The sequence below is a fragment of the Aulonocara sp. 'chitande type north' Nkhata Bay genome, linkage group LG4 (assembly GCF_057382095.1).
Source record: "Aulonocara sp. 'chitande type north' Nkhata Bay isolate Kocher_YH1m ecotype deep benthic linkage group LG4, A_spYH_male_GT1.1, whole genome shotgun sequence".
NCBI lineage: Eukaryota > Metazoa > Chordata > Actinopteri > Cichliformes > Cichlidae > Aulonocara > Aulonocara sp. 'chitande type north' Nkhata Bay.
Window position 1 is genome coordinate 14632984 of NC_141347.1, and position 22182 is coordinate 14655165.

The 22182-nt window shown below is 41.1% G+C and overlaps 3 protein-coding genes across 5 annotated transcripts; 1 reads left to right on the forward strand and 2 right to left on the reverse strand.

Annotated features, from left to right (window-relative positions):
* Window positions 1–9451, reverse strand: syngr3a (synaptogyrin 3a). Its single transcript, XM_086288637.1, has 4 exons — window positions 9142–9451; window positions 7046–7280; window positions 5010–5155; window positions 1–4278 (listed from the first exon to the last, which is right to left on the reverse strand). The coding sequence occupies exons 1-4, from the start codon at window positions 9241–9243 to the stop codon at window positions 4063–4065; spliced, it is 699 nt and encodes a 232-aa protein (XP_086144763.1). The 5' UTR covers window positions 9244–9451; the 3' UTR covers window positions 1–4062.
* Window positions 9452–12065: 2614 nt separating this feature from the next.
* Window positions 12066–13581, reverse strand: gfer (growth factor, augmenter of liver regeneration (ERV1 homolog, S. cerevisiae)). The gene is made up of 3 exons (XM_086288638.1): window positions 13028–13581; window positions 12577–12788; window positions 12066–12382 (listed from the first exon to the last, which is right to left on the reverse strand). Exons 1-3 carry the CDS (start codon window positions 13244–13246, stop codon window positions 12220–12222), a joined length of 594 nt encoding a protein of 197 aa, XP_086144764.1. The 5' UTR covers window positions 13247–13581; the 3' UTR covers window positions 12066–12219.
* On the forward strand, window positions 13103–21436 carry drg2 (developmentally regulated GTP binding protein 2). Of its 3 annotated transcripts, none has more exons than XM_086288635.1 (14): window positions 13103–13433; window positions 13764–13859; window positions 14105–14265; window positions 15581–15670; window positions 15758–15818; window positions 16114–16204; window positions 16310–16382; window positions 17250–17340; window positions 17453–17550; window positions 17717–17793; window positions 18752–18840; window positions 18957–19015; window positions 20729–20782; window positions 21075–21436. In XM_086288635.1, the coding sequence occupies exons 2-14, from the start codon at window positions 13796–13798 to the stop codon at window positions 21159–21161; spliced, it is 1095 nt and encodes a 364-aa protein (XP_086144761.1). In that variant the 5' UTR covers window positions 13103–13433; window positions 13764–13795; the 3' UTR covers window positions 21162–21436. The 3 variants fall into 3 exon arrangements, with proteins under 3 accessions (XP_086144761.1, XP_086144760.1, XP_086144762.1); XM_086288634.1 differs by lacking the exon at window positions 13103–13433 and adding an exon at window positions 13440–13550; XM_086288636.1 differs by lacking the exon at window positions 13103–13433 and adding an exon at window positions 13479–13497.
* The last annotated feature ends 746 nt before the right edge of the window (window positions 21437–22182 follow it).

Sequence of the window (22182 nt, forward strand, 5' to 3'; positions counted from 1 at the left end):
CATGGTTTCTTTTTTATTGGAGTGATGGTCAGACTGCAGTCCAGAGACATTCAGGTAATAGACAGTGATACACATCTCTGTACACGCGTTTTTACACTGAAGAGGTCAAACACCTTCAGGAAAGGAAGAAGCAACTCAGAAGAAACGTTTAAGGGGTAACACGCCATAAAATCAATGTTCACTTGAATTCTTGGTTGATGTATCCATACAACGCATTATACTATATGACATGCCTTCTTTATGACCTCGGTCTAACAGATTAATGGCATGAACGACTGATTTTAGCCCCTTTAAGAGTGATCGGACAAAGTATTTCCAACAGAGAGTGCTTTCTAGTTATAAATATGCATTATTGACATAAATTTATTTATTTGTTGTTGTTTTTTAAATTTTCTGTAGTAGTGGACACATCAGACCCTGAACAGCATCACACAATAATTTCATTTACTTCAATAACATACTGAATTTTACAATCAAACCAATACCACGGTGGTGTACATGGGCCAGAGCACGAAACACAGAGAATGCTTGTATTATTATTATTATTATCTACCACAGTGACTGAAGAAGAGACTGAAGCACTGAGAACATCAATACAACCTGACCTGACAGCAACCCAATCTACCCAGTAACACCCCAGCAGCACCTCTCACCCAACCACAGTTATCTGTTCACTACCATCCCGGCAACACTGAAGACTTAAAGGACTACATCGGTGCTTTCTAACACATAACGACAGACTATTTTCAAAACTCATGCCATAAACTGAACTTAAACTGTATCCATAGCTGCTTAAATCCGATTTCTCAGAATGGCAATGGCAGACTCCACCAGCAACAAAGCTGCTTTCAACTATGTCAAATGTCTCCTCTAGAAAAATGGTGTCAAAAATAGTATAAAAAAACCCCTATATTTATGATTAAATATTTTTTCAAAGTTTTTATTTATTAGCAGGTTGTGGTTTATGGTAAGCCAGCGTCCTTAACAGATAAATCTGAACAAACAAACAACACGTAAACCAAGCTGGAGTCTGTGAGAACATATTCAAAGCATTTTCAAATAAACTAAGACCAGCCCGTGTGAAAAGTAGGGGATCTGTGCACAATTTGCAGCTGGTGGGCTAAAACACAAAGTGTAGTCCTTTAACTCTTACAAATAGACTTAACGGTACTCCTCCTGTCCCCTATTCTAGCTGTAGTCCAGCAGCCAGTGGCGTTGCACCCTGTCCCAAAATAAAACTCTGAAAGACAGGACTGTTGGATTATCCCACGGTTTTAAAGACATGCTTAACTTAACACTCGCTGACAGACGGCGAGGTGAGTAAAACTGGGTTTTTTTTAAAGATCACAGGTAGATCAGTGTTATTCATTTGAGTGCTGGAACTGAGGACACACAGAAATTCTATTATTGCAGAATAAGAGTTCTTTTTCTATAACTACATATCTACAGTAGTTAACATTTTCAGTCTGTTGGCTTCCTGTAGCTCCAGTCCATGAAATCAAGGGCCGGATCTGGATTTTTAATAATACTTTAAGTTGTTTTTTTTTTTTAATGTGTGTACACACTTGTGCAAAACTACAACTGAGGAATCAGAAAGTAAATTTAAAGTATGGATACATTGGCGGTTACAAACGTATAAAATGATCCTGTCAGCTTCACCGATGCTGCCAGTCTTTCTAAAACATCCTATTAGAGTCGGAGTGACACAGCATTCGATATATAACAAACAATTTTCTTTCCTTATTATGATGATTGCTTCAGTTGTCCTGCCGCAGCAGAGATAACCATTTACACTGGATCCATTAGAACAGCAAGCAAGGCTTTCGACTGGTCATGTGTGTCACTTTAACTAGAATTCTTTTAGATTTGGCCCAGTTAATTTGCTTTGCATTATGTATACCTTATCAGTGACACTGAGGTTAAATAGTGTTTTTACTGAGGCAAAATGATTAAATATCGTAGCACGCTCGTGATTCCCCCTCTCTGATAAATGCACGTTAAAGAAAAAACAAACTTCGATGCAGCACAGAACCCAACTGACTGCACACACTCACGGCTTTGGACACAAGCGTGCAGACTTACACGTCCCTCGTGCACGACGATGGTGCACGTGGACACACTCGCACGGTCGCACACACACCACACGACACCACAGATTCACTGATGAGAGCGTGCACGCGAAGCACAGCACAGACACTGCTACACACCGACATGGTTGGCATGGGTACTATCTACATCAGGGCCCCTGGTGACCAACATCCACACAACCCTGTCGTCATGGCAACTAATTATTACACCCCAACCCGCCGCTCTCTCCTTAATGTGGCGGGATTGCAGGATCAATGAATTAGCCAGCGAGCGATCTGTAACACCCCCCAACTATATTCTTTCTTTTGCCCCCCCCCCTCCAGAAGATCCTATTAACAACATAGTAGTAACGTAGTAGTAACGTGGTAATCAGAAGACAGCAATAAGAACACAGGGCAGTTTGGCAGCTTCTAAAACGTAAACATAAACGGACCTACATAATTTACCCAGAATATCTCCCACTCTCCTGATTTTTGTACACACAGCAGTCAGCACAGGGCGCTGTCTCAAATAACACACTGAATACATTCCCTGGCACCATGGATTGATTGTGAGACAAAGGCCCCCTGGGCACAGGCTGTAAAAGCCCCCACCCTCCCCCCGAACTCCTGATCAGTTTGTGTGTGTGTGTGTGTGTGTTTTTAATAGTCATGTAACTGACTTTCCAGGATTAATAATCACTTCCAGCGCAGGAGCCCATTAGGTCCATTTAATAATCCATTCATGCCAGGCACAGAAATATACCAGACTGAATGGTGATTCAATAAGGATGAAGGTTTCCACACTGAATTTGAAGTGTAATCAGGCTGACCCCCAAAATCACACCGGCTCAGTCAGGGTGACACTGTACCATTTATATTTTGCACCGTGAGTGTCGTTTGCTTTAAAATGTGCGATAGATTTCATTAAGGGAGACTAAAACATGTCTGAAAGGATGATATAGCACAATTTGAACTTTTCTAATTATATATATAATAGCTCAGCTTCCATGGAAGAGAAATTCCCTCTTTCTCTCTCTCTCTGGAGCGCTTTGATCATCTGATACAACTTCCATTTCCTGCAAAACATCACCAGGGTGGTCAGATCGTCGAGACTTATCAGCACAATCCAAAGAATTGCATGTGATTTGAGACAGCACCTGAAATTGACCTAAACTAGTTTACCTACAGTACTGCATCTACCTACTTACATAAGAATGTGAAATATTGCACTTGGTCACAAAAACATTGCCGTTGTGTTTTTTTTGTTTTTCTTTTCTTTACAGCATGTGGAAAACTACTAAATTAAGTCACTGTCTGAAACACACAGTACAGTATGGCACTTAGTTGATCTCTAAGTTTGGAAACATGCAGATTTAATGCAGATGATGGTTTCTAACTGCAGCAGGGAACATACGAGGAAAGACCAGACTCTAGCTAAAAAAGAAAAAGAAAAACAACAACCAAAAAAAAGAAAAAGAAAAACGATTCCCTGCAGTGTTTGGCATGAAAGGGGATTTGGAATAAATGAAAAGAATAAGACAAGGGTGCTCTCTGGATGCGAGTGCCTCCTGCACTATTTTTAGGGATCTAATACTGCTTTGTTGTGGTGGAGTCACTGACTTGTTGATCACTTTTTTTTCATACTTATTTTTTGTCAAAATGCGTTTGAAGTCGGCAAAAGTGGCCTCCTGCTCTGCATTTCCTCCACTTGTTTTTCTTTTTGATTTATCAGCTCTCGTACCTGTGCTGTGGCCTTGCTCCACAGAGAGGCGTACAAAAGTGACGATAAAACTGGAATGTTCGGGAAGGAAAAGGTACCAAGAGGAAGAAATGAGGAATCAGAGGCCGCTAATTCAACGCTTACTGAAAACTCAGCCCGGATCAACATAAACAACTGCACGTGTAACATCACAGAAAGCAGTTTCCTCTTATCTGCATCCCTCTCCCCTGTCGTCTTCTTCTTCTTCCACCACCATCACCAGGTCTATCCTTTCTAGTAAATGGGAACCTGGTATGTGGGTGCTGCGTTGTTTTCGGTGAATGGTGGGCTCTGGTAGGTCTCCGTGGTCTCGATGGTGGTGCCGCCGCTTCCCGGAGAGTTGGAGGGGTATGGCTGGGTGGGTGCGCCACCGTCCATGTGTTCGGTGGTGAACAGTGTCATGTCTGTGCCGAGCAGATACTTCTGGACCGCACGCACTGTTAGACCAGCCTGGAGGACCGGGAAAAGGGCCACAGAGAGGGAAAAGTGAGTCTGAGACTCAATGTGAGGTATTCCTAATCATAAAAGCACATTATAACTACACTTTAGCAACAAAGGTTTTAAAAAGAAGAATTTTATCATTTATTTTATAGAATTTAGTAGAAATAAAGCCAGCTAATTTATAGGTAAGCTGGCTAGCTAGTTATACAAGCTAGGTAGCTTGTCTGTGCCAACAAAATGTCAGAAAGAAGAAGGGAAAATAGTGAACTGAGTTTACAGCTAACAAAACAGCCCATCATGGAAACCAATAAAACTTCAAGAAGAAGCCAAGAGAGAGTCCAAAAGAAAAGCCTTAAAACAAATAACATTTCTATAGTTAGACTTAAACTAGCTACACTGCAGTATGCGCTAATCGAGAAGTGCTTTAGCAGGTTTTTGTATACTGTGAGCCAGGCAGTTATTACAGTTTTGTAACTTCTGATTAGTTTTTATTTATATTTTATAAAGGCAATGTCAGAGGTAGCATTTAGGAAAATCAGTACAGCTATTACAATAAAAAAAAGAAACTTTTTGAAAGTCCAAAGTCTCAATAAATACGTACATCAATGCCTCATAAGGCCAGTTGCTGCTGGAGTTTCATAATTAACTTTAGACATGGAATCAACTCAGATAGAAAGATTTCCAGCCTCAGCTCTTGGGGTTAAAGGTGGTTTTGCTTTTAGGTGGTTGGAGGGGCTTACCCAGGTGATTATGGAGAAGAAAGAGAAGGCGATTGCTGCCCGAGCGGCATCTGCTCCTTGGTTGAGTGGCAGCTCTTCAGCTCTGGTCCGAGACCACTGATTGGCGAGGAAGCAGAAACTTACAAAGTATAGAAAGGTCCAGAAACCTGTCAGAAACCAGCAGAGCAATTAATAGTTTATTCAACGTTAGCGTTCCACATAGATGAAAGAGCACCTGTAGGTGTTGATTTCTCCAATTTTTGGACTGGAAGCACTTCTTTGTTCCCTTTTAGAAACATAAAATGCTCCTTAATACTATTTAAAACTTAAATTCAGGTGACAGGTTTCATTCCTTTGAATGTTATTTGAAATAAAGAAGCAAGCTGGTATCTGTAGCATTTTTGTTATTTTTGGGGAACTCCGGCCTTTTGAATCATGATTCCAGGCTTCGTTCACTCACTTCAGTTTCAGACCCTTTAGGCATTCAGTGGTTAGCCTGTGATTTGTCAAAGTGCAGATCTGATTTGAGCAAGGAAATCAATGCTAGTCATGTATATAATTGGTTTTATCCACTCATCAATCAACTTATTTAGGTACACTTTGCTGGTACTATGTTGGACCCCATTTGTTCTTCAGAACTGCCCTAACTCTACCTGGCACAGATTCAACAGTGTGCTGTGGTCATAAAGTTATGGACATGATCAACACCAATCAGTTACCCACAGAGTTAAAAGCCAGGGAATAAAAATAGGTTTTTAACCCTCGGAGGCTTTAAGTCAAAAAAAGCTTTTTTGACTTAAAGCCTCCGAGGGTTAATAAAGACTTAAAAACTGGCACTGATGTAGCCTGTCTAATATGGAGAGGAAGGTTATTCCAAAGCATCGGCACAGCAACAGAGAACGCTCGGTCTCCTCTAAGTTTCAGCCGTGACTTTGGAAGCAGCAACTGCTCAGCTGACCGAAGGGAACGAGTGGGGACGTGGGGCTTCAACAAGTCAGACAAATAAACAGGTGCCAGACCATTTAGAGATTTAAAAGCCAATAAAAGGACTTTAAAACGGATCCTGAATTAAATTGGAAGCCAGTGTAAAGAGGCCAAAATCGGAGTGATGTGATCAAATTTTGTTCTGCCAGTTAAAAATCGTGCCGCAGCATTTTGCACTAATTGCAAGCGTGACAAAGTGCCCTGCCCAACCCCTATTAAAAGAGAATTACAATAATCTAAACGTGAGGTAATAAAGGCATGAATAACACTTTCCAAGTCACACTTGGAAAGAAAGGGCTTAACCTTTGATAAACGTCTGAGGTGATAAAATGCTGATTTTACCACCCCGTTTACATGGTCATCAAAGGTGAGTGCAGAATCAATTTTAACTCCAAGATTTGTGATCGAACTCTTTAGTTGGGAAGTCAAAGCTGCAAGATCAACATCCAGAGTATGAGAAGAACGATTTGGGCCAAATAAAATTGCTTCTGTCTTCCGATCATTAAAATTTAAAAAGTTTTTTGCCATCCATGCTTTGACATCAGTAAGGCAGTCAAGCAGAGGTCCAGTTGGGAGACTATCAGAATGACTAAAAGGTAAGTAGAGCTGGCAGTCATCTGCGTATAGATGGAATGGCACTTTATGCTTTCGGAAAATCGCGCCAAGAGGCAAGAGGTACAATGAAAACAATAACGGCCCAAGAATAGATCCCTGTGGCACACCACAAAGCAGAGGAGCCACAGAGGATGAAGCCGACCCCAACTTAACACAAAAGGTCCTATTTAAAAGATAGGACTTTAACCACAAAAGTGCCGAACCATTTAGATTAAAAGTACATTTTCCAAAAACATCCAGTGCACAGTCCCATTACGCGGTTTGGCATTATGCACTAGTGATGATGTATTTTGTTTGATTTCTTCATTTTTTCTCACAGCAAGACCTTTTAAAAACGAATCACTTCCTGTAGCTGCCATAACTCAGACACACCAGGACAGCCTGGAAGAAATGCTCTGTGCCTTCCCTGTTTGCTTGTGTCTGCGAACAAGACCTCCCATCACATGTCACATCCTCACCTGAGAAGCCGATCTCAAGCATTACAGCCTTCTTCCTGTCTTTAACAGAGCTGATGGAGGAGAACTTGTAGTCAAGCAGGAAGAAGAAGGAGCATGCCAGCAGGCCAACCAGGCCCACGAACACGCCGTAGTTGCACGCGTCTGTGTTCTTATTGAAGATGCAGTGGAGTCGCTCGCTGCCCATGTTGACATAACCCTCGTTCACGATGGAGGCGAAGACCACCAAGGAAAATATCTGTTGTTCGAAGGGAAAGTAGAGGGTGGAGTCAGAGTCAGAACAAAGTGAGCGACAGGAAGGAAGAGCTAGATTAAAGAAAACAACAAAAACAGATTACCATTTAAAGCGATACTGTTTCAGTTTTCTGTCTATCCAGCAAACAAACACTGCTTGCAGACTCACTGGAAGCGGGATTGTGGCTACACTATTCAAAAGCATCTCTCTGAGCATACTCAAACCAAAAGGCATTAACCTAATTTCCCCTCTTTCTCTCTGACCGACTGGAAGAGGTGGATGCTTCGCTTCCCCTAAAGAATCACACAGTCCCGAGGCAGTGTGTGTGTAACTGCACGTAAACCTACTACCATAAACTCCAACTTAAATTTCTCAAGTTCATTTTCAGCCTTTCTTCTTCCCTCTGTTGATCAGCTGACTAACACTCATGGCAGAGTAGGGCCATGTGACTGACACACACACTCACAAAGAAAAAATGCACTCCTACTGGGGGGGGGGGCTTGTGGGTCATATGACAGAGGTGGAGGGGACACACAAAGGAATAATGTCAGGTCCACATTTTAAACTAATCACATGTGTGGATTTAATCTGAGTAGACGCACACTCGGGTGCTTTTAGTGAATCGTTGTGATAAAAAAAATAAAAGCTGCTTAAAAACAATATGTCTTTTTAAGGGTTGGCTTCTCCTTTTACCTGCCTGCTCTAAACTTTGATTCGCTTCTTCCTTAATTAAAAAAATCCTGCTGTGAGATTTCTAACTGACGAATAGCTTTTTTTTTTAAACAAACGAGAGGAAAGGGCATTAACCTAATTGCCTGTTTACTGTGGATTCCCACTACAGACTAGAATTCATTTCCCCCTCCTCCTGAAATAGATTCCTGGTATACTGTCTTCTGTAAACTGCCACTGCAGTGGTGGGAAGTACCACATGGGGCTGGAAGCACAGGGCTACCTTAACGTATATCAAGCAGAGTTTAAAAGGCTCCATCTTGAGTGGCCACAGCTATAAAGTGAGGCAGCTTTTTCTGCATAAGTACATCACAGCGCGTATCTTAACTCGACGTGGCAACCTCTGCATCCAGTCAAATTCTTTAAAATCACGTGATGATGATGACATTAATTGCATACGATCCACTGGCTTCCTTTTGAGGCCCTGGCACCACTGAGGAAGACCTTCTCTGTGTCACCCAGAGGTGATGCGTTTAGCCTACACGAAACGTCAGGGCACGAAGCTTCTCGTGGCCCTCCGTGCGTAACGACGATCGCGGACCAATCACAGGTGGGATGACGAACGGCGACGGCAGTGTAGGGGTAAATCAGCAAAATCATGAGCTGAAAATTGTGACTTAACAGTGTAAACGACAGGTGAAATGATAAATAAGAAGTGGTAGGTCAATGGGACCGTAAATAAGTAGCACAATTGCCCAGAAACGTGAATGCTGATGAGTGAATATGGATGTGCCTCTCTTATTTTCAGCACAACCCGGTCTGCTGCTCAGTGTTTGTTAAACACTGGCAGGTGGCATGTAAAAAAAAAAGGAAAAAAAGGGAAAGAGAATAGGTGAGGAGAGGTCGTTTACACCTCACAAACACACACATCTGTAGTGAAATCACTGGTCACGGTGTCAGATAAGCACCAGGCCCTGGTTACACCCTGTACAGCACATTTCTGTAAATCACCCCCAGCATTAACATTGATTTCATGTCTCCATTTACACCGCATCCTTATCAGCTTTTAGTGGATTTCTCGAGCCTGTATTTACAGGGAAAACACGTCACTGGTTTCGCGCAGCAACGACAACAGAGAGGACCCCCCACCCCCCGCACACACACACACGGCAGCACCGTGAAAACCCGCTCTCACCCAGGACAGCACTCTGAGGATGGTCTGCGGCTGCTTGGCGAAGGTAATCGGGTCGATAGTGGACCCGGACCGGCCCGCTCCGAACGATCCCACTCCGTCCATCTTCTGTCGCTCTGTGTGTGCGCTCCTCGCGGCTCCACGCTCCCGGCTCCACGGCAGGATGGATGCGCTGCTGCTGCTCGCTGCTGTAGGGACGGGTCCTGCGCGCTCCCAAACGGCGCGCGGGCGCTCGGTGGAGAACGTGCAGGAGCCAGAACGTGCCCACGCTACGGACGAGCGGGATAGGCCATTTATGCCAGAGCTCACTTTAATGTTGTTACACAGGAATAAAACAGGATAATGGAATACAATTATAGGAGGATAGCGTGAGAGCGGGGATAAAACGATGGAGGCCACTTGGACCAATGTTGTTGGTTCAAAATAGAACAGGTTAATGAAATACACATTTATGTTTGACCTCAAAGGGCTTTTGCAGTAGGTTAGTGGGATTAATAATGGCAAAAACAGAGTACACAATACCCGTGTGGGACAGCTTATGTTGCCATACTTTTCCCAAATCTTTGGCCAAACTTTATGTAAACAAATAAAAGTTTAAAAGAAAGGAAACCCAATCTGGGATAAGGTTATTAAAGAGCGCTATTACAAATTACTGTAAGAACTACATGATTTTATTATTATTTTATGCTGTATTTTTAAAAATACAGTAAACTTCTACAAACAACAATGCATTCTGGGAGCCTGTGGAGGACTGTCCGACATTAAATCAAGTATAAAACCTTTCTTGTAAATTTTAAATTAACAGATGCATTGTGGGATTTCCATTTTAGTGTTTCAAGCTCTCTGTTTAGGAGGTTTAAATTTGGCATGTTTTGTAATGTTAAGCACACATTACCACTTATCGTCTGCTAAAAAGGTTAAGGTTAGGTTGGTTGTTGGTAATGCAATCAGTGAGCTTTTGGAGCTTTTGGCACCTCAGATATTTTACGTGGATGAACTGGATTTTATTCTATAAAATTACTGTTTTGAATTACTAGTAAACTTTGCTTAAATCTCCTAACCCTGAGCATATGTCTTTGTTGTCCTGAGCACCATCTAAATCTACAGGTTTACAACTATTCCAGGAGTTTCATATAAGTTAGCATCCAGCTAAGCAGGCTATAAACAATACAGTGGGTGAGACTGTGCGTGCCCCAGTCACAAACACTCTGCGATTATGAAATAAAGAAAAGTCTTATGATGGTACAGGAATGCCAAATACCACAGAAAGTATAGTCACAAGTGTCTCATCATGGGATATTTATTCATTCATGAATCCTCAATGATGACTGAACCATAAAAATCAACATTATCAGCCTTACTAAAAATCCCAGCACAGGTTTACAAGTCATTCCTGGTAAATTTATGTACACTGCCTGAGGACACGTGGTTTGTGATTCAATAAATACTACATAAATTAAATAAATGCAACTTGGCTGTACAACCAGTGCATTGTGAATACTAAAAAATATTATATTATTACACCTGGAGAAAAACAAATGTGCCATTTTTAATATTCAGTGAATTGTTTTATGTAACGTGTTCTGAGAAAGGCCACTGAAGCAGTAGATGTGTTGATTTATACAATGAGGTGCATTTATGGCTGACACCACTAGAAGTCACTAATGTTTTTTGTAGTTTAATAGTCTATGTTTGAGGAAATAAACTGAATGTGTGATGACACTAGGGTTATAAAGGAAATAATTCTAGACAAGATATGGCAGGAGAATATGGCATAAATAGAGAAAAAATTATATGATCAGTAAAACAAATATAAGAACTCTTCAAAATAAGAGCTTTTATGTAGTCTTTTGAGTCAGTGTGCTTAAATTTTCACAAATGCAATCATTTTGATTAGACATGTTTTATTCCCTCTGGAAAACAGACACATTTCTGTCACACGTTTACACAGTCTAGTGATTTCTGTTGAGTGATTACTTTGTCAGACCAGCAGACAAAACACTGCATAGTGTATAGTAAAAAATGAAATGACAGAAATTTAGAAATTTTACTGGTCCAAAATTTACAGTACTTTAACAAAAGTCTTGACTCTTCATTTCTCTATATTTTGCTGGGAAAATGGGAAATAGGTGCAGTGATATACTGAAACATGCAAAAATACATGAAAATATAGTATACAAGACAAAATGAAAGTTAATATTTCCTATGACTGCCTTTATTCTTCAACACAGTCTGAACTCTCTTAGGCAGCTTTCTTGTCTTTTCTGTGGGTAAGGGGTGGGGGAACTCCAGGCCTCAAGGTCCAGTGTCCTGAAGGTTTTAGATGTATCCTTGATCCAACACAGACAATTTAAATGGCTAAATTACCTCCTCAACATGTCTTGAAGTTCTCCAGAGGCCTGGTAATGAACTAATCATGTGATTCAGGTGTGTTAACCCAGGGTGAGATCTAAAACCTGCAGGACACCGACCCTTGAGGCCTGGAGTTCCCCACCCCTGCTTTGAGTAGTCTTCATTAATAGTTCTCCAGGTTTCTTGAAGGACATTCCCAGCTTTACTTTGGATGTCCAAAGATAAACTTTGAAAGACTTTCAGAAAGCCTGGAGAACTATTGCTTAGGACCACTTTGAAAAATTACAAGAAAATCTGGCTCTTGGGAAGCAAAATATAAAGAAATGATGACTCGATATGTTTCCACAGCACTGAAGGTTGGTGATAACGAACCAATACACAGGTGTCTTTGCTCTAATGGTCAAGTGAGAGTCATACCTGGTTAAGCACTTCCAACAAGGAGAGGATTATAATATAACCCAGAATCTTGAGTTTAGTGTTTTGAGTTTCTCTCTATAATATTGCAGAAAACTGTTTTTATGTTTCAGTGCTTTACAAATAAAACTGAACTGAACTCAAGAAACACTGAGGAAAACTATTATGTAATCTTTAATTTTATTAATAGATTAATTATACTATATTAAAACAAAACCAGAAAAACCCAACACTCAAACATGAGCTCAGTTTAGTGGTGTTTTATACCGACGACGGGGTTTACTCGAGTCTTCAAATCTCTCTCAGCACAATCACTCAATCACAGGAGCCATCTTTCCATCCATCTCTCCACCTCTCATCCACACGGGAACAGTCAAACTCAGGCTTCCCCAACCTGACGTTGATGTTGTTGTGAAGACGACAGAACCACTGAGAAAGAGCGTGGCGGCTGCTAGTGTCTGGCTGATTGGTTTTCAATCTGTGGAGAGGAAATGTGGTTTGGTGATCGTGGCATTTCATCCTAAAGCATCTGAAAGTGTGAGGGTGGTAAATAAAAGAGTAAAATATGCTGAATCATTTCTAAGATCCTTTATGTGTGAAGATGTGCGCAAGTGCCGATATGTGACTTTCAGCCCTGTACATTAAATCTGGCAGCACTCGTGTGGTTCTGACCTGTCCCTGAGGTCTTGTGCACATTCATCACATGGGAAGAACTTGGAGAAAATGTTGATGAACTGCCCCATCTCTTGCTGCTGAGTGGTAGATGGATGATCCGGGTAATACGCGGCCATAGTGTGCAGAAAGGACCAAGTGCTGCGGCCCAGCTCTTCCCTGTCCAGCGGACACTGGGGATCTTGTGGCTCTGAATCTGCAGCTTTTGTCTCCTGCAGGATCAACACAGACAGTCACCTGATGAATTCAAGAGAGACTAGTGGCCTGCTGCCCCGTCTGAATGAATGATTTATGGTTGTTTGGTTATCACAAATACATATTGATATCTCTCCAGTTTGCTGGCTGCCATCACAACCAAATCTTTAAACAGTGAATCACAATGTTACGACATCATAAACTTTACACCGTCGAAGTAATTTGTCAAGTTTCCAGCCTGACTCCATTGTGTCACCTGTGCGGTACCACCACTAGCAGTTGTCGCCTGCTTCTTCTGCATCTTTATCCACGATTTAAAGTCCGTACAAGCCCTGCATGGCTTCTTTTTCACATCCCCGGTCTGCTCCTGCTCTTTACCGGAGCTGTCCTCCGGTGGTCTGCTAGCCATTGGAAAGGGGAATCCTTCAAACTCAGAGGGCACCTGTGATCCTCTCGGTCCCGTGGGCGCAGCCATGCTTACTTTACGTATAAGCTAATACCGCTAACTGAACACTTGACAGGCATGGACGTATAGCTGTTTAAAATGCAAATGCCTCTTAGTGGACGGGTAATTGCTCTTTAATATTTCCTCTACCGTGGCGACAGTGTCATGGTCACAAGCGGTCACTTCCCCGACTGATGTAACGACATCGACACACGCGGTAAAAGTTTCCCCGAGTTTTCTTGTTTCCTCCCGGACATTTCACTGGAACGGACCGTGTTCCGGTTGGTGATGTCGGTTAACTGTGCATGCTGTTGAGTGTATCCTCTGCTAAAGTGTAATTTTCTACAGTATTTCAATAATTTAAGCTGTTGACATTACCCGTGTTGTATTCGGGTGCTCGCTTGCTTTATCATATCCTCACTCTCTGTTTTTGTTTCTCAACTGTTAAAGTGTTACTAGTTGCCCGGTTAGCCGGGCGGCTAACAAAGCTAACAACTCTGGAGTGACACGTTTCTTTTTTTTTTTTATTTGCTGATTTTTTTAACAGTGTAAGCGTTGACACCTGTCTGAACTTCAGCCATGGGAATCCTGGAGAAAATCGCGGAAATAGAGAAAGAAATTTCTCGAACACAGAAAAACAAAGGTGAGAGGGAGAAGTCGCAGCGCTAACTGTTAGCGCCACAATGGACCAACTTGTACCCAGCTGTGTGTGTGTTTGTCAGCTATGAGTGTTGCATTATACCTCAAGACGAATCAATATTTAGTCTTATTTCCACATTTTGTTTATGCATATGTTAAGTACAATCTAAAAACAACTGTATTGTTGTTATTTTAATTGCAGCATTAACAGCTCCATTATCCCCCCTTTCCATTCACTCTTACTTCCAGCCACTGAGTACCATCTGGGTTTGCTCAAAGCCAAGCTAGCCAAATACAGAGCTCAACTTCTGGAGCCCTCCAAGTCAGCAGGGGCCAAAGGGGAGGGGTTCGATGTCATGAAATCAGGAGATGCCCGTGTCGCTCTCATCGGTTTCCCCTCTGTGGGTAAGGTATGTCAACATGGTGGACGGTGGGTTGTGTTTCCTGGTCTGGACGTAGAAGATAAAGGAGTTTGTGCTTGTCTTCCTCTAATAATGTCTTTATTTTTCCATAATCCTACCACGAGAAAGCAGGGTAAATTTTAGTATGTTCAGGTTTCCTTGAAGCATGCCTTATTCTGATCATTTGCTGGATCCTAATTTATTTTGGAATTTTTTCTGGAATAACTTTTAAAGGCTTTAAAAAGGGTAATTTTGAGCATTAATGTTTGCTTGTACTTTGTAGCAACACCTCTTGTCACCCTCTGAAGGGCTTAGCTTTAAGTCCTGTCTCTTTAAAAAACCCTTCAGTCCAGTTTGTTCTGATTGCTTAGCCCTTATGACAAAGCTGAGGCCAAAATAAAATTTAGTTGCATGCCATAACTCTTATTTGTTGTTTAAATTAGTGTTAAGGGGAGTCTTTGTGATTTATATGGACAGAATTCATAGGCATAGCTAGTTGGTGGTCTCAGAATCTCGTCTCTGCTGGATGATGATATTCTTTGGCTTCATTGAGCAGCAACCTCGAGCTTGTTTAGGGAGCTTTGCAGCCGAGTACAAGGCGATGGAAAAAAGAATTAGCATTTCCAGGTCCAAGGCCATGGTTCTCTACCAGAAAAATGTGGAGTGCTCACTCCAAAGCTGGGACAAGTGGGAATTTCAGGGTCTTGCTAATAAGTAAGGGAATAGTGGGGCGAGAGATTGACAGTTTAATTGGTGCTGCATCAGTACTATAACAGACTGGTAGTCGGTTGTGGTGAAGAGAGAGCTGATCGTGAAAGTAAAGCTGTTGATTTACCAGCTCGTGTTCTGATCCTCCACTGTGGCCACAAGCTCTGGACAGATGGTTCAGGCATCTGACTGGGTTGCCTCCTGGACCATACGTAGGTGATGTGTTTCAGGCATGGGAGGAGGTCTGAGGCCCATCTTTCAGCTGGCTTGGGAAGGCCTCAGTGTTTCCTTAGATAAGCTGGAGGAGGGTGTCAGGGTCACCTGCTGCCCCTGCAGGTGAACATCAGGTTATGTAGAAGGTTGCAGCATAGGGTTAGAATGGGGTTTCTTTTATGGCATAGATCTGATGCAGAAGTATAATTCACGTGTAAGGCTTGGCGCATTTTGGTGGCTGAAGCAAGTAACAGAAGAACTCTGGAGTACACAGTGTTTCATGTGAGAGAGAAGGACTCACTTTGCCTTTGTAACACTACAAACATGTCAAAAGGCTGCGTAACATACTAAAACACCATCTTTGACTAACGTTGACACTTTCATTCTCTGCTGTGTTCTGCAGTCCACCTTCCTTAGCTTGATGACATCAACGGAAAGTGAAGCTGCTTCCTATGAGTTTACAACCCTCACCTGCATACCTGGTGTCATAGAGGTACACACATCTACATTAAAAATATTTTGACACATACAGTGTGTTAAGCGCTGTATCTTGAAACTCTTCTACTCTGTTTTCCCTCAGTATAAAGGGGCCAACATCCAGCTGCTAGATCTGCCGGGAATCATTGAGGGTGCTGCTCAAGGTACACTTAGGATTTATATTTTTATATTTTGTCGCTTTAAATTTAAAGTGTACAGAGACTTTAATATTTAGGTATAAGGGTGTGGTTTTTATAGTTGTGGTTAGAATTATTTATAAACAGATGAATATGATTTTACATGTATTTGTTGCTGTGTTTAATATTGTGGGGAAAGGGAAAACCAAATCATACCTGTGGAAGTAAGTGCTTCTAAAAACTGTGGAAAAAAACATGAATAAAAGACCTTAATTTGTAGTTGTTGTGTTAAGCTGATCTCTAACTTTTATACTTCTTATAGGCAAGGGTAGAGGTCGACAGGTGATCGCTGTTGCCAGGACGGCAGATGTTGTCGTCATGATGTTGGATGCCACCAAAGGAGATGTTCAGAGGTTTGTGAGTTTGGAGAGCTTGGATGGAGTTTCAGGGACACACAAGTGTTTATTTAGAATTCTTATCCAAACATATTCTTTGTTTGGTTTTTTGTTTGTTTTTAGGGCACTTCTAGAAAAGGAGTTGGAGTCAGTGGGCATCAGACTCAACAGAACAAAACCCAATATTTATTTCAAGGTACAGTGTGTATATTTGTCTTTTTTTTGTCTCACAGTTGGAATAACTGAAATAAGAAGATTGTAAACAGCATCCACTAACAGCCATTTGGCTGTTTGTTCTCTATATGTAAATGTTGATTTGATGGTGGAAATAACTACTGAAGGGGTTTAGCAAAATATCAACACAGCAGTCTGCTCTTTCCCTGACTCTTGCAATACATTATCAATACACTAAACATTTGCAGATATTTATATTTTTATCAATACATCTGTTCTAAATTCCTGCCAGTTTGAGTTACCGGAGTTAATCTTTCATGGTGCACATTAAATAAATAGAGTTGACTGTCTGAGACGGTGCAAATATCAAACATCCTGGACGGCAGAGTTATCTTTGAGTTACCTAATTGAACTGAGATATTATTAACACCGAATAACTCTAACTATACTTTAACTATAATAATCTTTTTATTATTGTACAGCTGGTCCTTTTGGAGTTCACAGCAGATCATCTGCCTCCATCTAACCCTGTCTTTAGCATCCTCCTCTGTCATACCAACTCTCTACATGTCCTCCTTCACTTGAGTCTCCTCTCAGGTTTTCCTCTTTGCCTCCTGCCTTTCAGCTCCATATTCAGCATCCTTTGTCCAGTATAGCCACTGTCTCTCCTCTGCAAAAGTCTGAATAACTATACTAATAATACCCTATATGCACAAAGCAGTGATTTGATGTTTTCCTCTAAGTGATTCTTTGTGATGTGCGATTCTGCTTTTAGCTACAGACATCACGATATACCACAAATGACCACGTTATGTATCACTGGTATTTTTGAAGCTGGAAAACAAACATTAATTTCAGCGCAAATGTGCTTTTTTTTCTTCCCCTGTAGCCCAAGAAAGGTGGCGGCCTCTCCTTCAACTCCACAGTTCCTCTCACCCAGTGCTCGGAGAAGCTCGTTCAGCTCATACTTCATGAATATAGTATCCTTCGTTGATCTCTTTGATGTACATTTAGCCCAGTTAGCATTTCTGTGACATAATTTGTGAGTAGGCTGCAGAAGTGTCTGGTTATTCCTTTAATTCTGCTCCTCAGAAATCTTTAATGCAGAGGTTCTCTTCAGGGAGGATTGCACACCAGACGAGTTCATTGACGTCATTGTTGGGAACAGAGTTTACATGCCTTGTCTATATGTGAGTCAGTTAAAGCCTTGGACTTATTTAGAAGCTTCCTTGTCATTTTAGAGAGATTTGAGATGATTTTCTGTTTTTTGACTCATAACAAAAGGGAAATAATTTTGAGATATTGGGCAAATCTCTTGAACTTTGACTTTGTGTGTGTGTGTGTGTGTGTTCACAGGTGTACAATAAGGTGGATCAAATCTCCATTGAGGAAGTGGACCGCCTAGCACGCAGACCTCACAGTGTTGTCATCAGGTCAGATATCTTTCCACAGGTTCACAAGAAATAAACACCATAATGTTGTTGTTCACATGTTGAAATAAATTGCCAATCAATCAATCAATCAATGTAAGTTAGCTAACTGGCTCCAGAGTAGAGTCCAAATCAAATCATGATATTTTAAGAAACTTTGCAATAACGCTCACAATTTCCGACAATGAAGGGGGAAAAAAAATGCAACGTTTTATTGATGTTTGCAGGAACCAGTGTTTGTTCGTGTCATTAAATGAAGGATATTTTCCATCCTCCTTTTCCAGTGAGCTGCCACTGATGACACCACCTAATTTGAGTGCCAGCAGCAGCATTATATCCATGATATAATGGATATAATGTAATATAATATAAAGCATGATGCAAATGTGAACTCTAAAGCAGCTTAAGTTGTGTTAGTAACTTCTATCCACATGAAGCTAAGCTTGTGTGGGCTCCAGTGGCACTCGTCGTCTCCTTTGTTTACCTTTAAAAAGTATTTTGACTAGTTGAAGGTCTCTGAAATAGCTCCCTTTAAGTGCCTTATTACTAAGCAATTGTAATCATGGGGGACATGCCTGGGAATCTAAACACATGACGTTGCTATAGCAATGATATTGCGATATGACATTTTTATATTATATAAAAACTTTGTATGTGCACAGTCCAGTTTCTTTAGTCACTTTTAAAATACAAGAAACAGACACATAAAACCTGCTGGCTTAAGTAAAACAATGCAACTTATAATTGTGATTCACTCATGCTCGTGTAGTTGCAGCAGCACAGAAGGAATTCCTTTATTTTGCCTCTTTGGTCCCATTTTCAGCTTAATTAGAAGGTTGGAGGGATTCACAGAGTTTGTTTTTTTTTTTTTTTTTTCCTCAAATGAGAGCAGTCACTTCACACCTTTTCTGTTTGTATGAAGGAGGTAAAAGTATCCTATTTTTCTGACTGTATGTTTCAGTTGTGGGATGAAGCTGAATCTGGATTACCTTCTGGAAAGGTTGTGGGAATATCTGGCTCTGATCTGCATTTATACAAAGAAAAGAGGAGGTATCCACATGTGCACACATGTATTTTTCTCTTAGTCATTTGTGAGACTTTTGTCTTACATGGATGAATATACACTAGATCTAAATTAATTTACCCTTTTCTGCTTTCTCTGTTAGAGCGCCCTGACTTTAATGATGCCATCATCATGAGAAGAGGAGCAAGTGTAGAACATGTGGTAAGGAAAGCGCATTTTCAAGTCAGATGCTTTTACACGCATAATAAGTTAGAAGCAAACTATGTGTACAGTGGGGCAAAAAAGTATTTAGTCAGCCACCGATTGTGCAAGTTCCCCCACTTAAAATGATGACAGAGGTCAGTAATTTGCACCAGAGGTACACTTCAACTGTGAGAGACAGAATGTGAAAAAAAAATCCATGAATCCACATGGTAGGATTTGTAAAGAATTTATTCGTAAATTAGGGTGGAAAATAAGTATTTGGTCACCTCAAACAAGGAAAATCTCTGGCTCTCACAGACCTGTAACGTCTTCTGTAAGAAGCTTTTCTGTCCCCCACTCGTTACCTGTATGAATGGCACCTGTTTGAACTCATCATCTGTATAAAAGACACCTGTCCACAGCCTCAAACAGTCAGACTCCAAACTCCGCCATGGCCAAGACCAAAGAGCTTTCAAAGGACACCAGGAAAAGTATTGTAGACCTGCACCAGACTGGGAAGAGTGAATCTACAATAGGCAAGCAGCTTGGTGTGAAAAAATCAACTGTGGGAGCAATCATCAGAAAATGGAAGACATACAAGACCACTGATAATCTTCCTCGATCTGGGGCTCCACGCAAGATCTCATCCCGTGGGGTCAAAATGATCATGAGAACGGTGAGCAAAGATCCCAGAACCACACGGGGGGACCTGGTGAATGACCTGCAGAGAGCTGGGACCAAAGTAACAAAGGTCACCATCAGTAACACACTACAACGGCAGGGAATCAAATCCCGCAGTGCCAGACGTGTTCCGCTGCTGAAGCCAGTGCATGTCCAGGCCCGTCTGAAGTTTGCCAGAGAGCACATGGATGATACAGCAGAGGATTGGGAGAATGTCATGTGGTCAGATGAAACCAAAGTAGAACTTTTTGGTATAAACTCAACTCGTCGTGTTTGGAGGAAGAAGAATACTGAGTTGCATCCCAAGAACACCATACCTACTGTGAAGCATGGGGGTGGAAACATCATGCTATGGGGCTGTTTTTCTGCCAAGGGGACAGGACGACTGATCCGTGTTAAGGACAGAATGAATGGGGCCATGTATCGTGAGATTTTGAGCCAAAACCTCCTTCCATCAGTGAGAACTTTGAAGATGAAACGAGGCTGGGTCTTCCAACATGACAATGATCCAAAACACACCGCCCGGGCAACAAAGGAGTGGCTCCGTAAGAAGCATTTGAAAGTTCTGGAGTGGCCTAGCCAGTCTCCAGACCTCAACCCCATAGAAAATCTGTGGCGGGAGTTGAAAGTCCGTGTTGCTCGGCGACAGCCCCAAAACATCACTGCTCTCGAGAAGATCTGCATGGAGGAATGGGCCAAAATACCAGCTACTGTGTGTGCAAACCTGGTAAAGACCTATAGTAAACGTTTGACCTCTGTTATTGCCAACAAAGGTTATGTTACAAAGTATTGAGTTGTATTTTTGTTATTGACCAAATACTTATTTTCCACCCTGATTTACAAATAAATTCTTTACAAATCCTACCATGTGGATTCATGGATTTTTTTTTTTCACATTCTGTCTCTCACAGTTGAAGTGTACCTCTGGTGCAAATTACTGACCTCTGTCATCATTTTAGGTGGGGGAACTTGCACAATCGGTGGCTGACTAAATACTTTTTTGCCCCACTGTATGTGCACAGTCTAATTTTTGTCTTTAAATACTTGCAGTGTCATCGAATCCACAGAACTTTAGCCAGCCAGTTCAAATATGCCCTGGTTTGGGTAAGTTCAAGTTTCCAGGGTCAACAATCTTCAGAGACACATTTTCTGCTTGTCCTATGAACCGTTTGAGCTAACTCTGTACAATTGTACTCTTGACTAGAGTAAACATAGTCTGCTGACGTCCTGGTCACAGGGCATTTAGAACAGACACTTTCTTTCTACTAGAGATGTAAAGCAAAATTCTCATTTTGAAACATAGAGCAGAGAAGGCAAATAAATATACAGTTTACACTTGAACATGAAGCCCTTTGATTGAAGGGGAACTAAAATGTGTTGTCTCTCGGTCTTTTAGGGAACCAGTACCAAGTACAGCCCTCAGAGAGTGGGCCTAACGCACATCATGGAGCACGAGGATGTCATCCAAATTGTTAAGAAGTAAAAGAAAAGAAGAAGAAAAGCTTCTGTTTGGACAGAGGAGGAACTCGCCAGGAGAGGAGGAAAAAATAAACTGTATAGTAGAGAATAAAAACAAAATAATACCCACCATCCTTATTTTGTATATGGAAATTAAGAGAGGCAGTGAATCAAAGACCTTACAAGAATTGGATAAGGACAGAAAATGGTGCATTTTACCTTTTGATTAAGATAAAGAGAACACAAGATGCATTGATTCAGAGAGAACATGGATAGAATAAAGTCCATACAACATTTCCAGTCTTTTTATGTGTGTTTTATTTGTAGCCTTATCTCAATCTTAGATTGAGGCGCATGCAAACATGTATGTTTTTGTGTCCTTTATTATTATTATTTTTTTTATTTTTTTATTTTTTTTTTTGTTACACTTCTTTTGTCAAAGTAAAGATTACTTTTTGGCATTTTATTGTCTGACTTTGAATTTAGTCATTTATAGCAATAATAATCCAGTTAAATTGTATTTGCATAGCACAGGTTCACCACAAAAGTCGTCTCAAGGTGATTTGTAAAGAGAACGCCAACAATCAGAAAATCCTAATGAGTGACATTCAGCTGTGGTGGGAAGGAAGAACTCCCTTTTAGCAGGAAGAGACCATCCAGCAGAATGAGGCTCAAAAGTTCATTATGTGAACATGCAATTATTTTTAATGAATTTGTTTTGCCATGTGAACTTTTTCCATTGTCAGAGCAATGATGCCTTTGAATTTATAAGCCGAGTAAACAAACTTGTAGCAGCACTAGCGGTTCTATTTTATTCTACTTTCTGCTTTTACTCATATTTCTGTTGTAATTATGATTGTGTTTTGGACTTCATACCATTTATTTTTAAAGAATTAATAGTTTTCAGTTTAAGTGCATTATTAAGCAATTCAAGCTATGTAGCAAGCAATAGTACTATCCAAAAACCTCAAACCACCCTTTATTTTTTGAATAGTTTCATATTTTCTGGGTAAAATGGCTGCAGTAATTTATGCACACACATAAGT

What these genes read in the sequence shown, in the direction of transcription:
- syngr3a (XM_086288637.1), bottom strand. Translation starts at nt 9,243, where the DNA reads ATGGACGGAGTGGGATCGTTCGGAGCGGGCCGGTCCGGGTCCACTATC. An exon ending in GCTTGAGATCGGCTTCTCAG is followed by an intron (nt 5,156 to 7,045) that starts GTGAGGATGTGA and finishes GGTTTCTGACAG; the next exon opens with GTTTCTGGACCTTTCTATAC. An exon ending in TCTTCTCCATAATCACCTGG is followed by an intron (nt 4,279 to 5,009) that starts GTAAGCCCCTCC and finishes CCGGTCCTCCAG; the next exon opens with GCTGGTCTAACAGTGCGTGC.
- gfer (XM_086288638.1), bottom strand. Translation starts at nt 13,246, where the DNA reads ATGGCTGCGCCCACGGGACCGAGAGGATCACAGGTGCCCTCTGAGTTT. An exon ending in CTAGTGGTGGTACCGCACAG is followed by an intron (nt 12,789 to 13,027) that starts GTGACACAATGG and finishes TTGATCCTGCAG; the next exon opens with GAGACAAAAGCTGCAGATTC. An exon ending in GCACAAGACCTCAGGGACAG is followed by an intron (nt 12,383 to 12,576) that starts GTCAGAACCACA and finishes TCCTCTCCACAG; the next exon opens with ATTGAAAACCAATCAGCCAG.
- drg2 (XM_086288635.1), top strand. Translation starts at nt 13,796, where the DNA reads ATGGGAATCCTGGAGAAAATCGCGGAAATAGAGAAAGAAATTTCTCGA. An exon ending in TTATACAAAGAAAAGAGGAG is followed by an intron (nt 18,841 to 18,956) that starts GTATCCACATGT and finishes TTTCTCTGTTAG; the next exon opens with AGCGCCCTGACTTTAATGAT. An exon ending in TCAAATATGCCCTGGTTTGG is followed by an intron (nt 20,783 to 21,074) that starts GTAAGTTCAAGT and finishes TCGGTCTTTTAG; the next exon opens with GGAACCAGTACCAAGTACAG.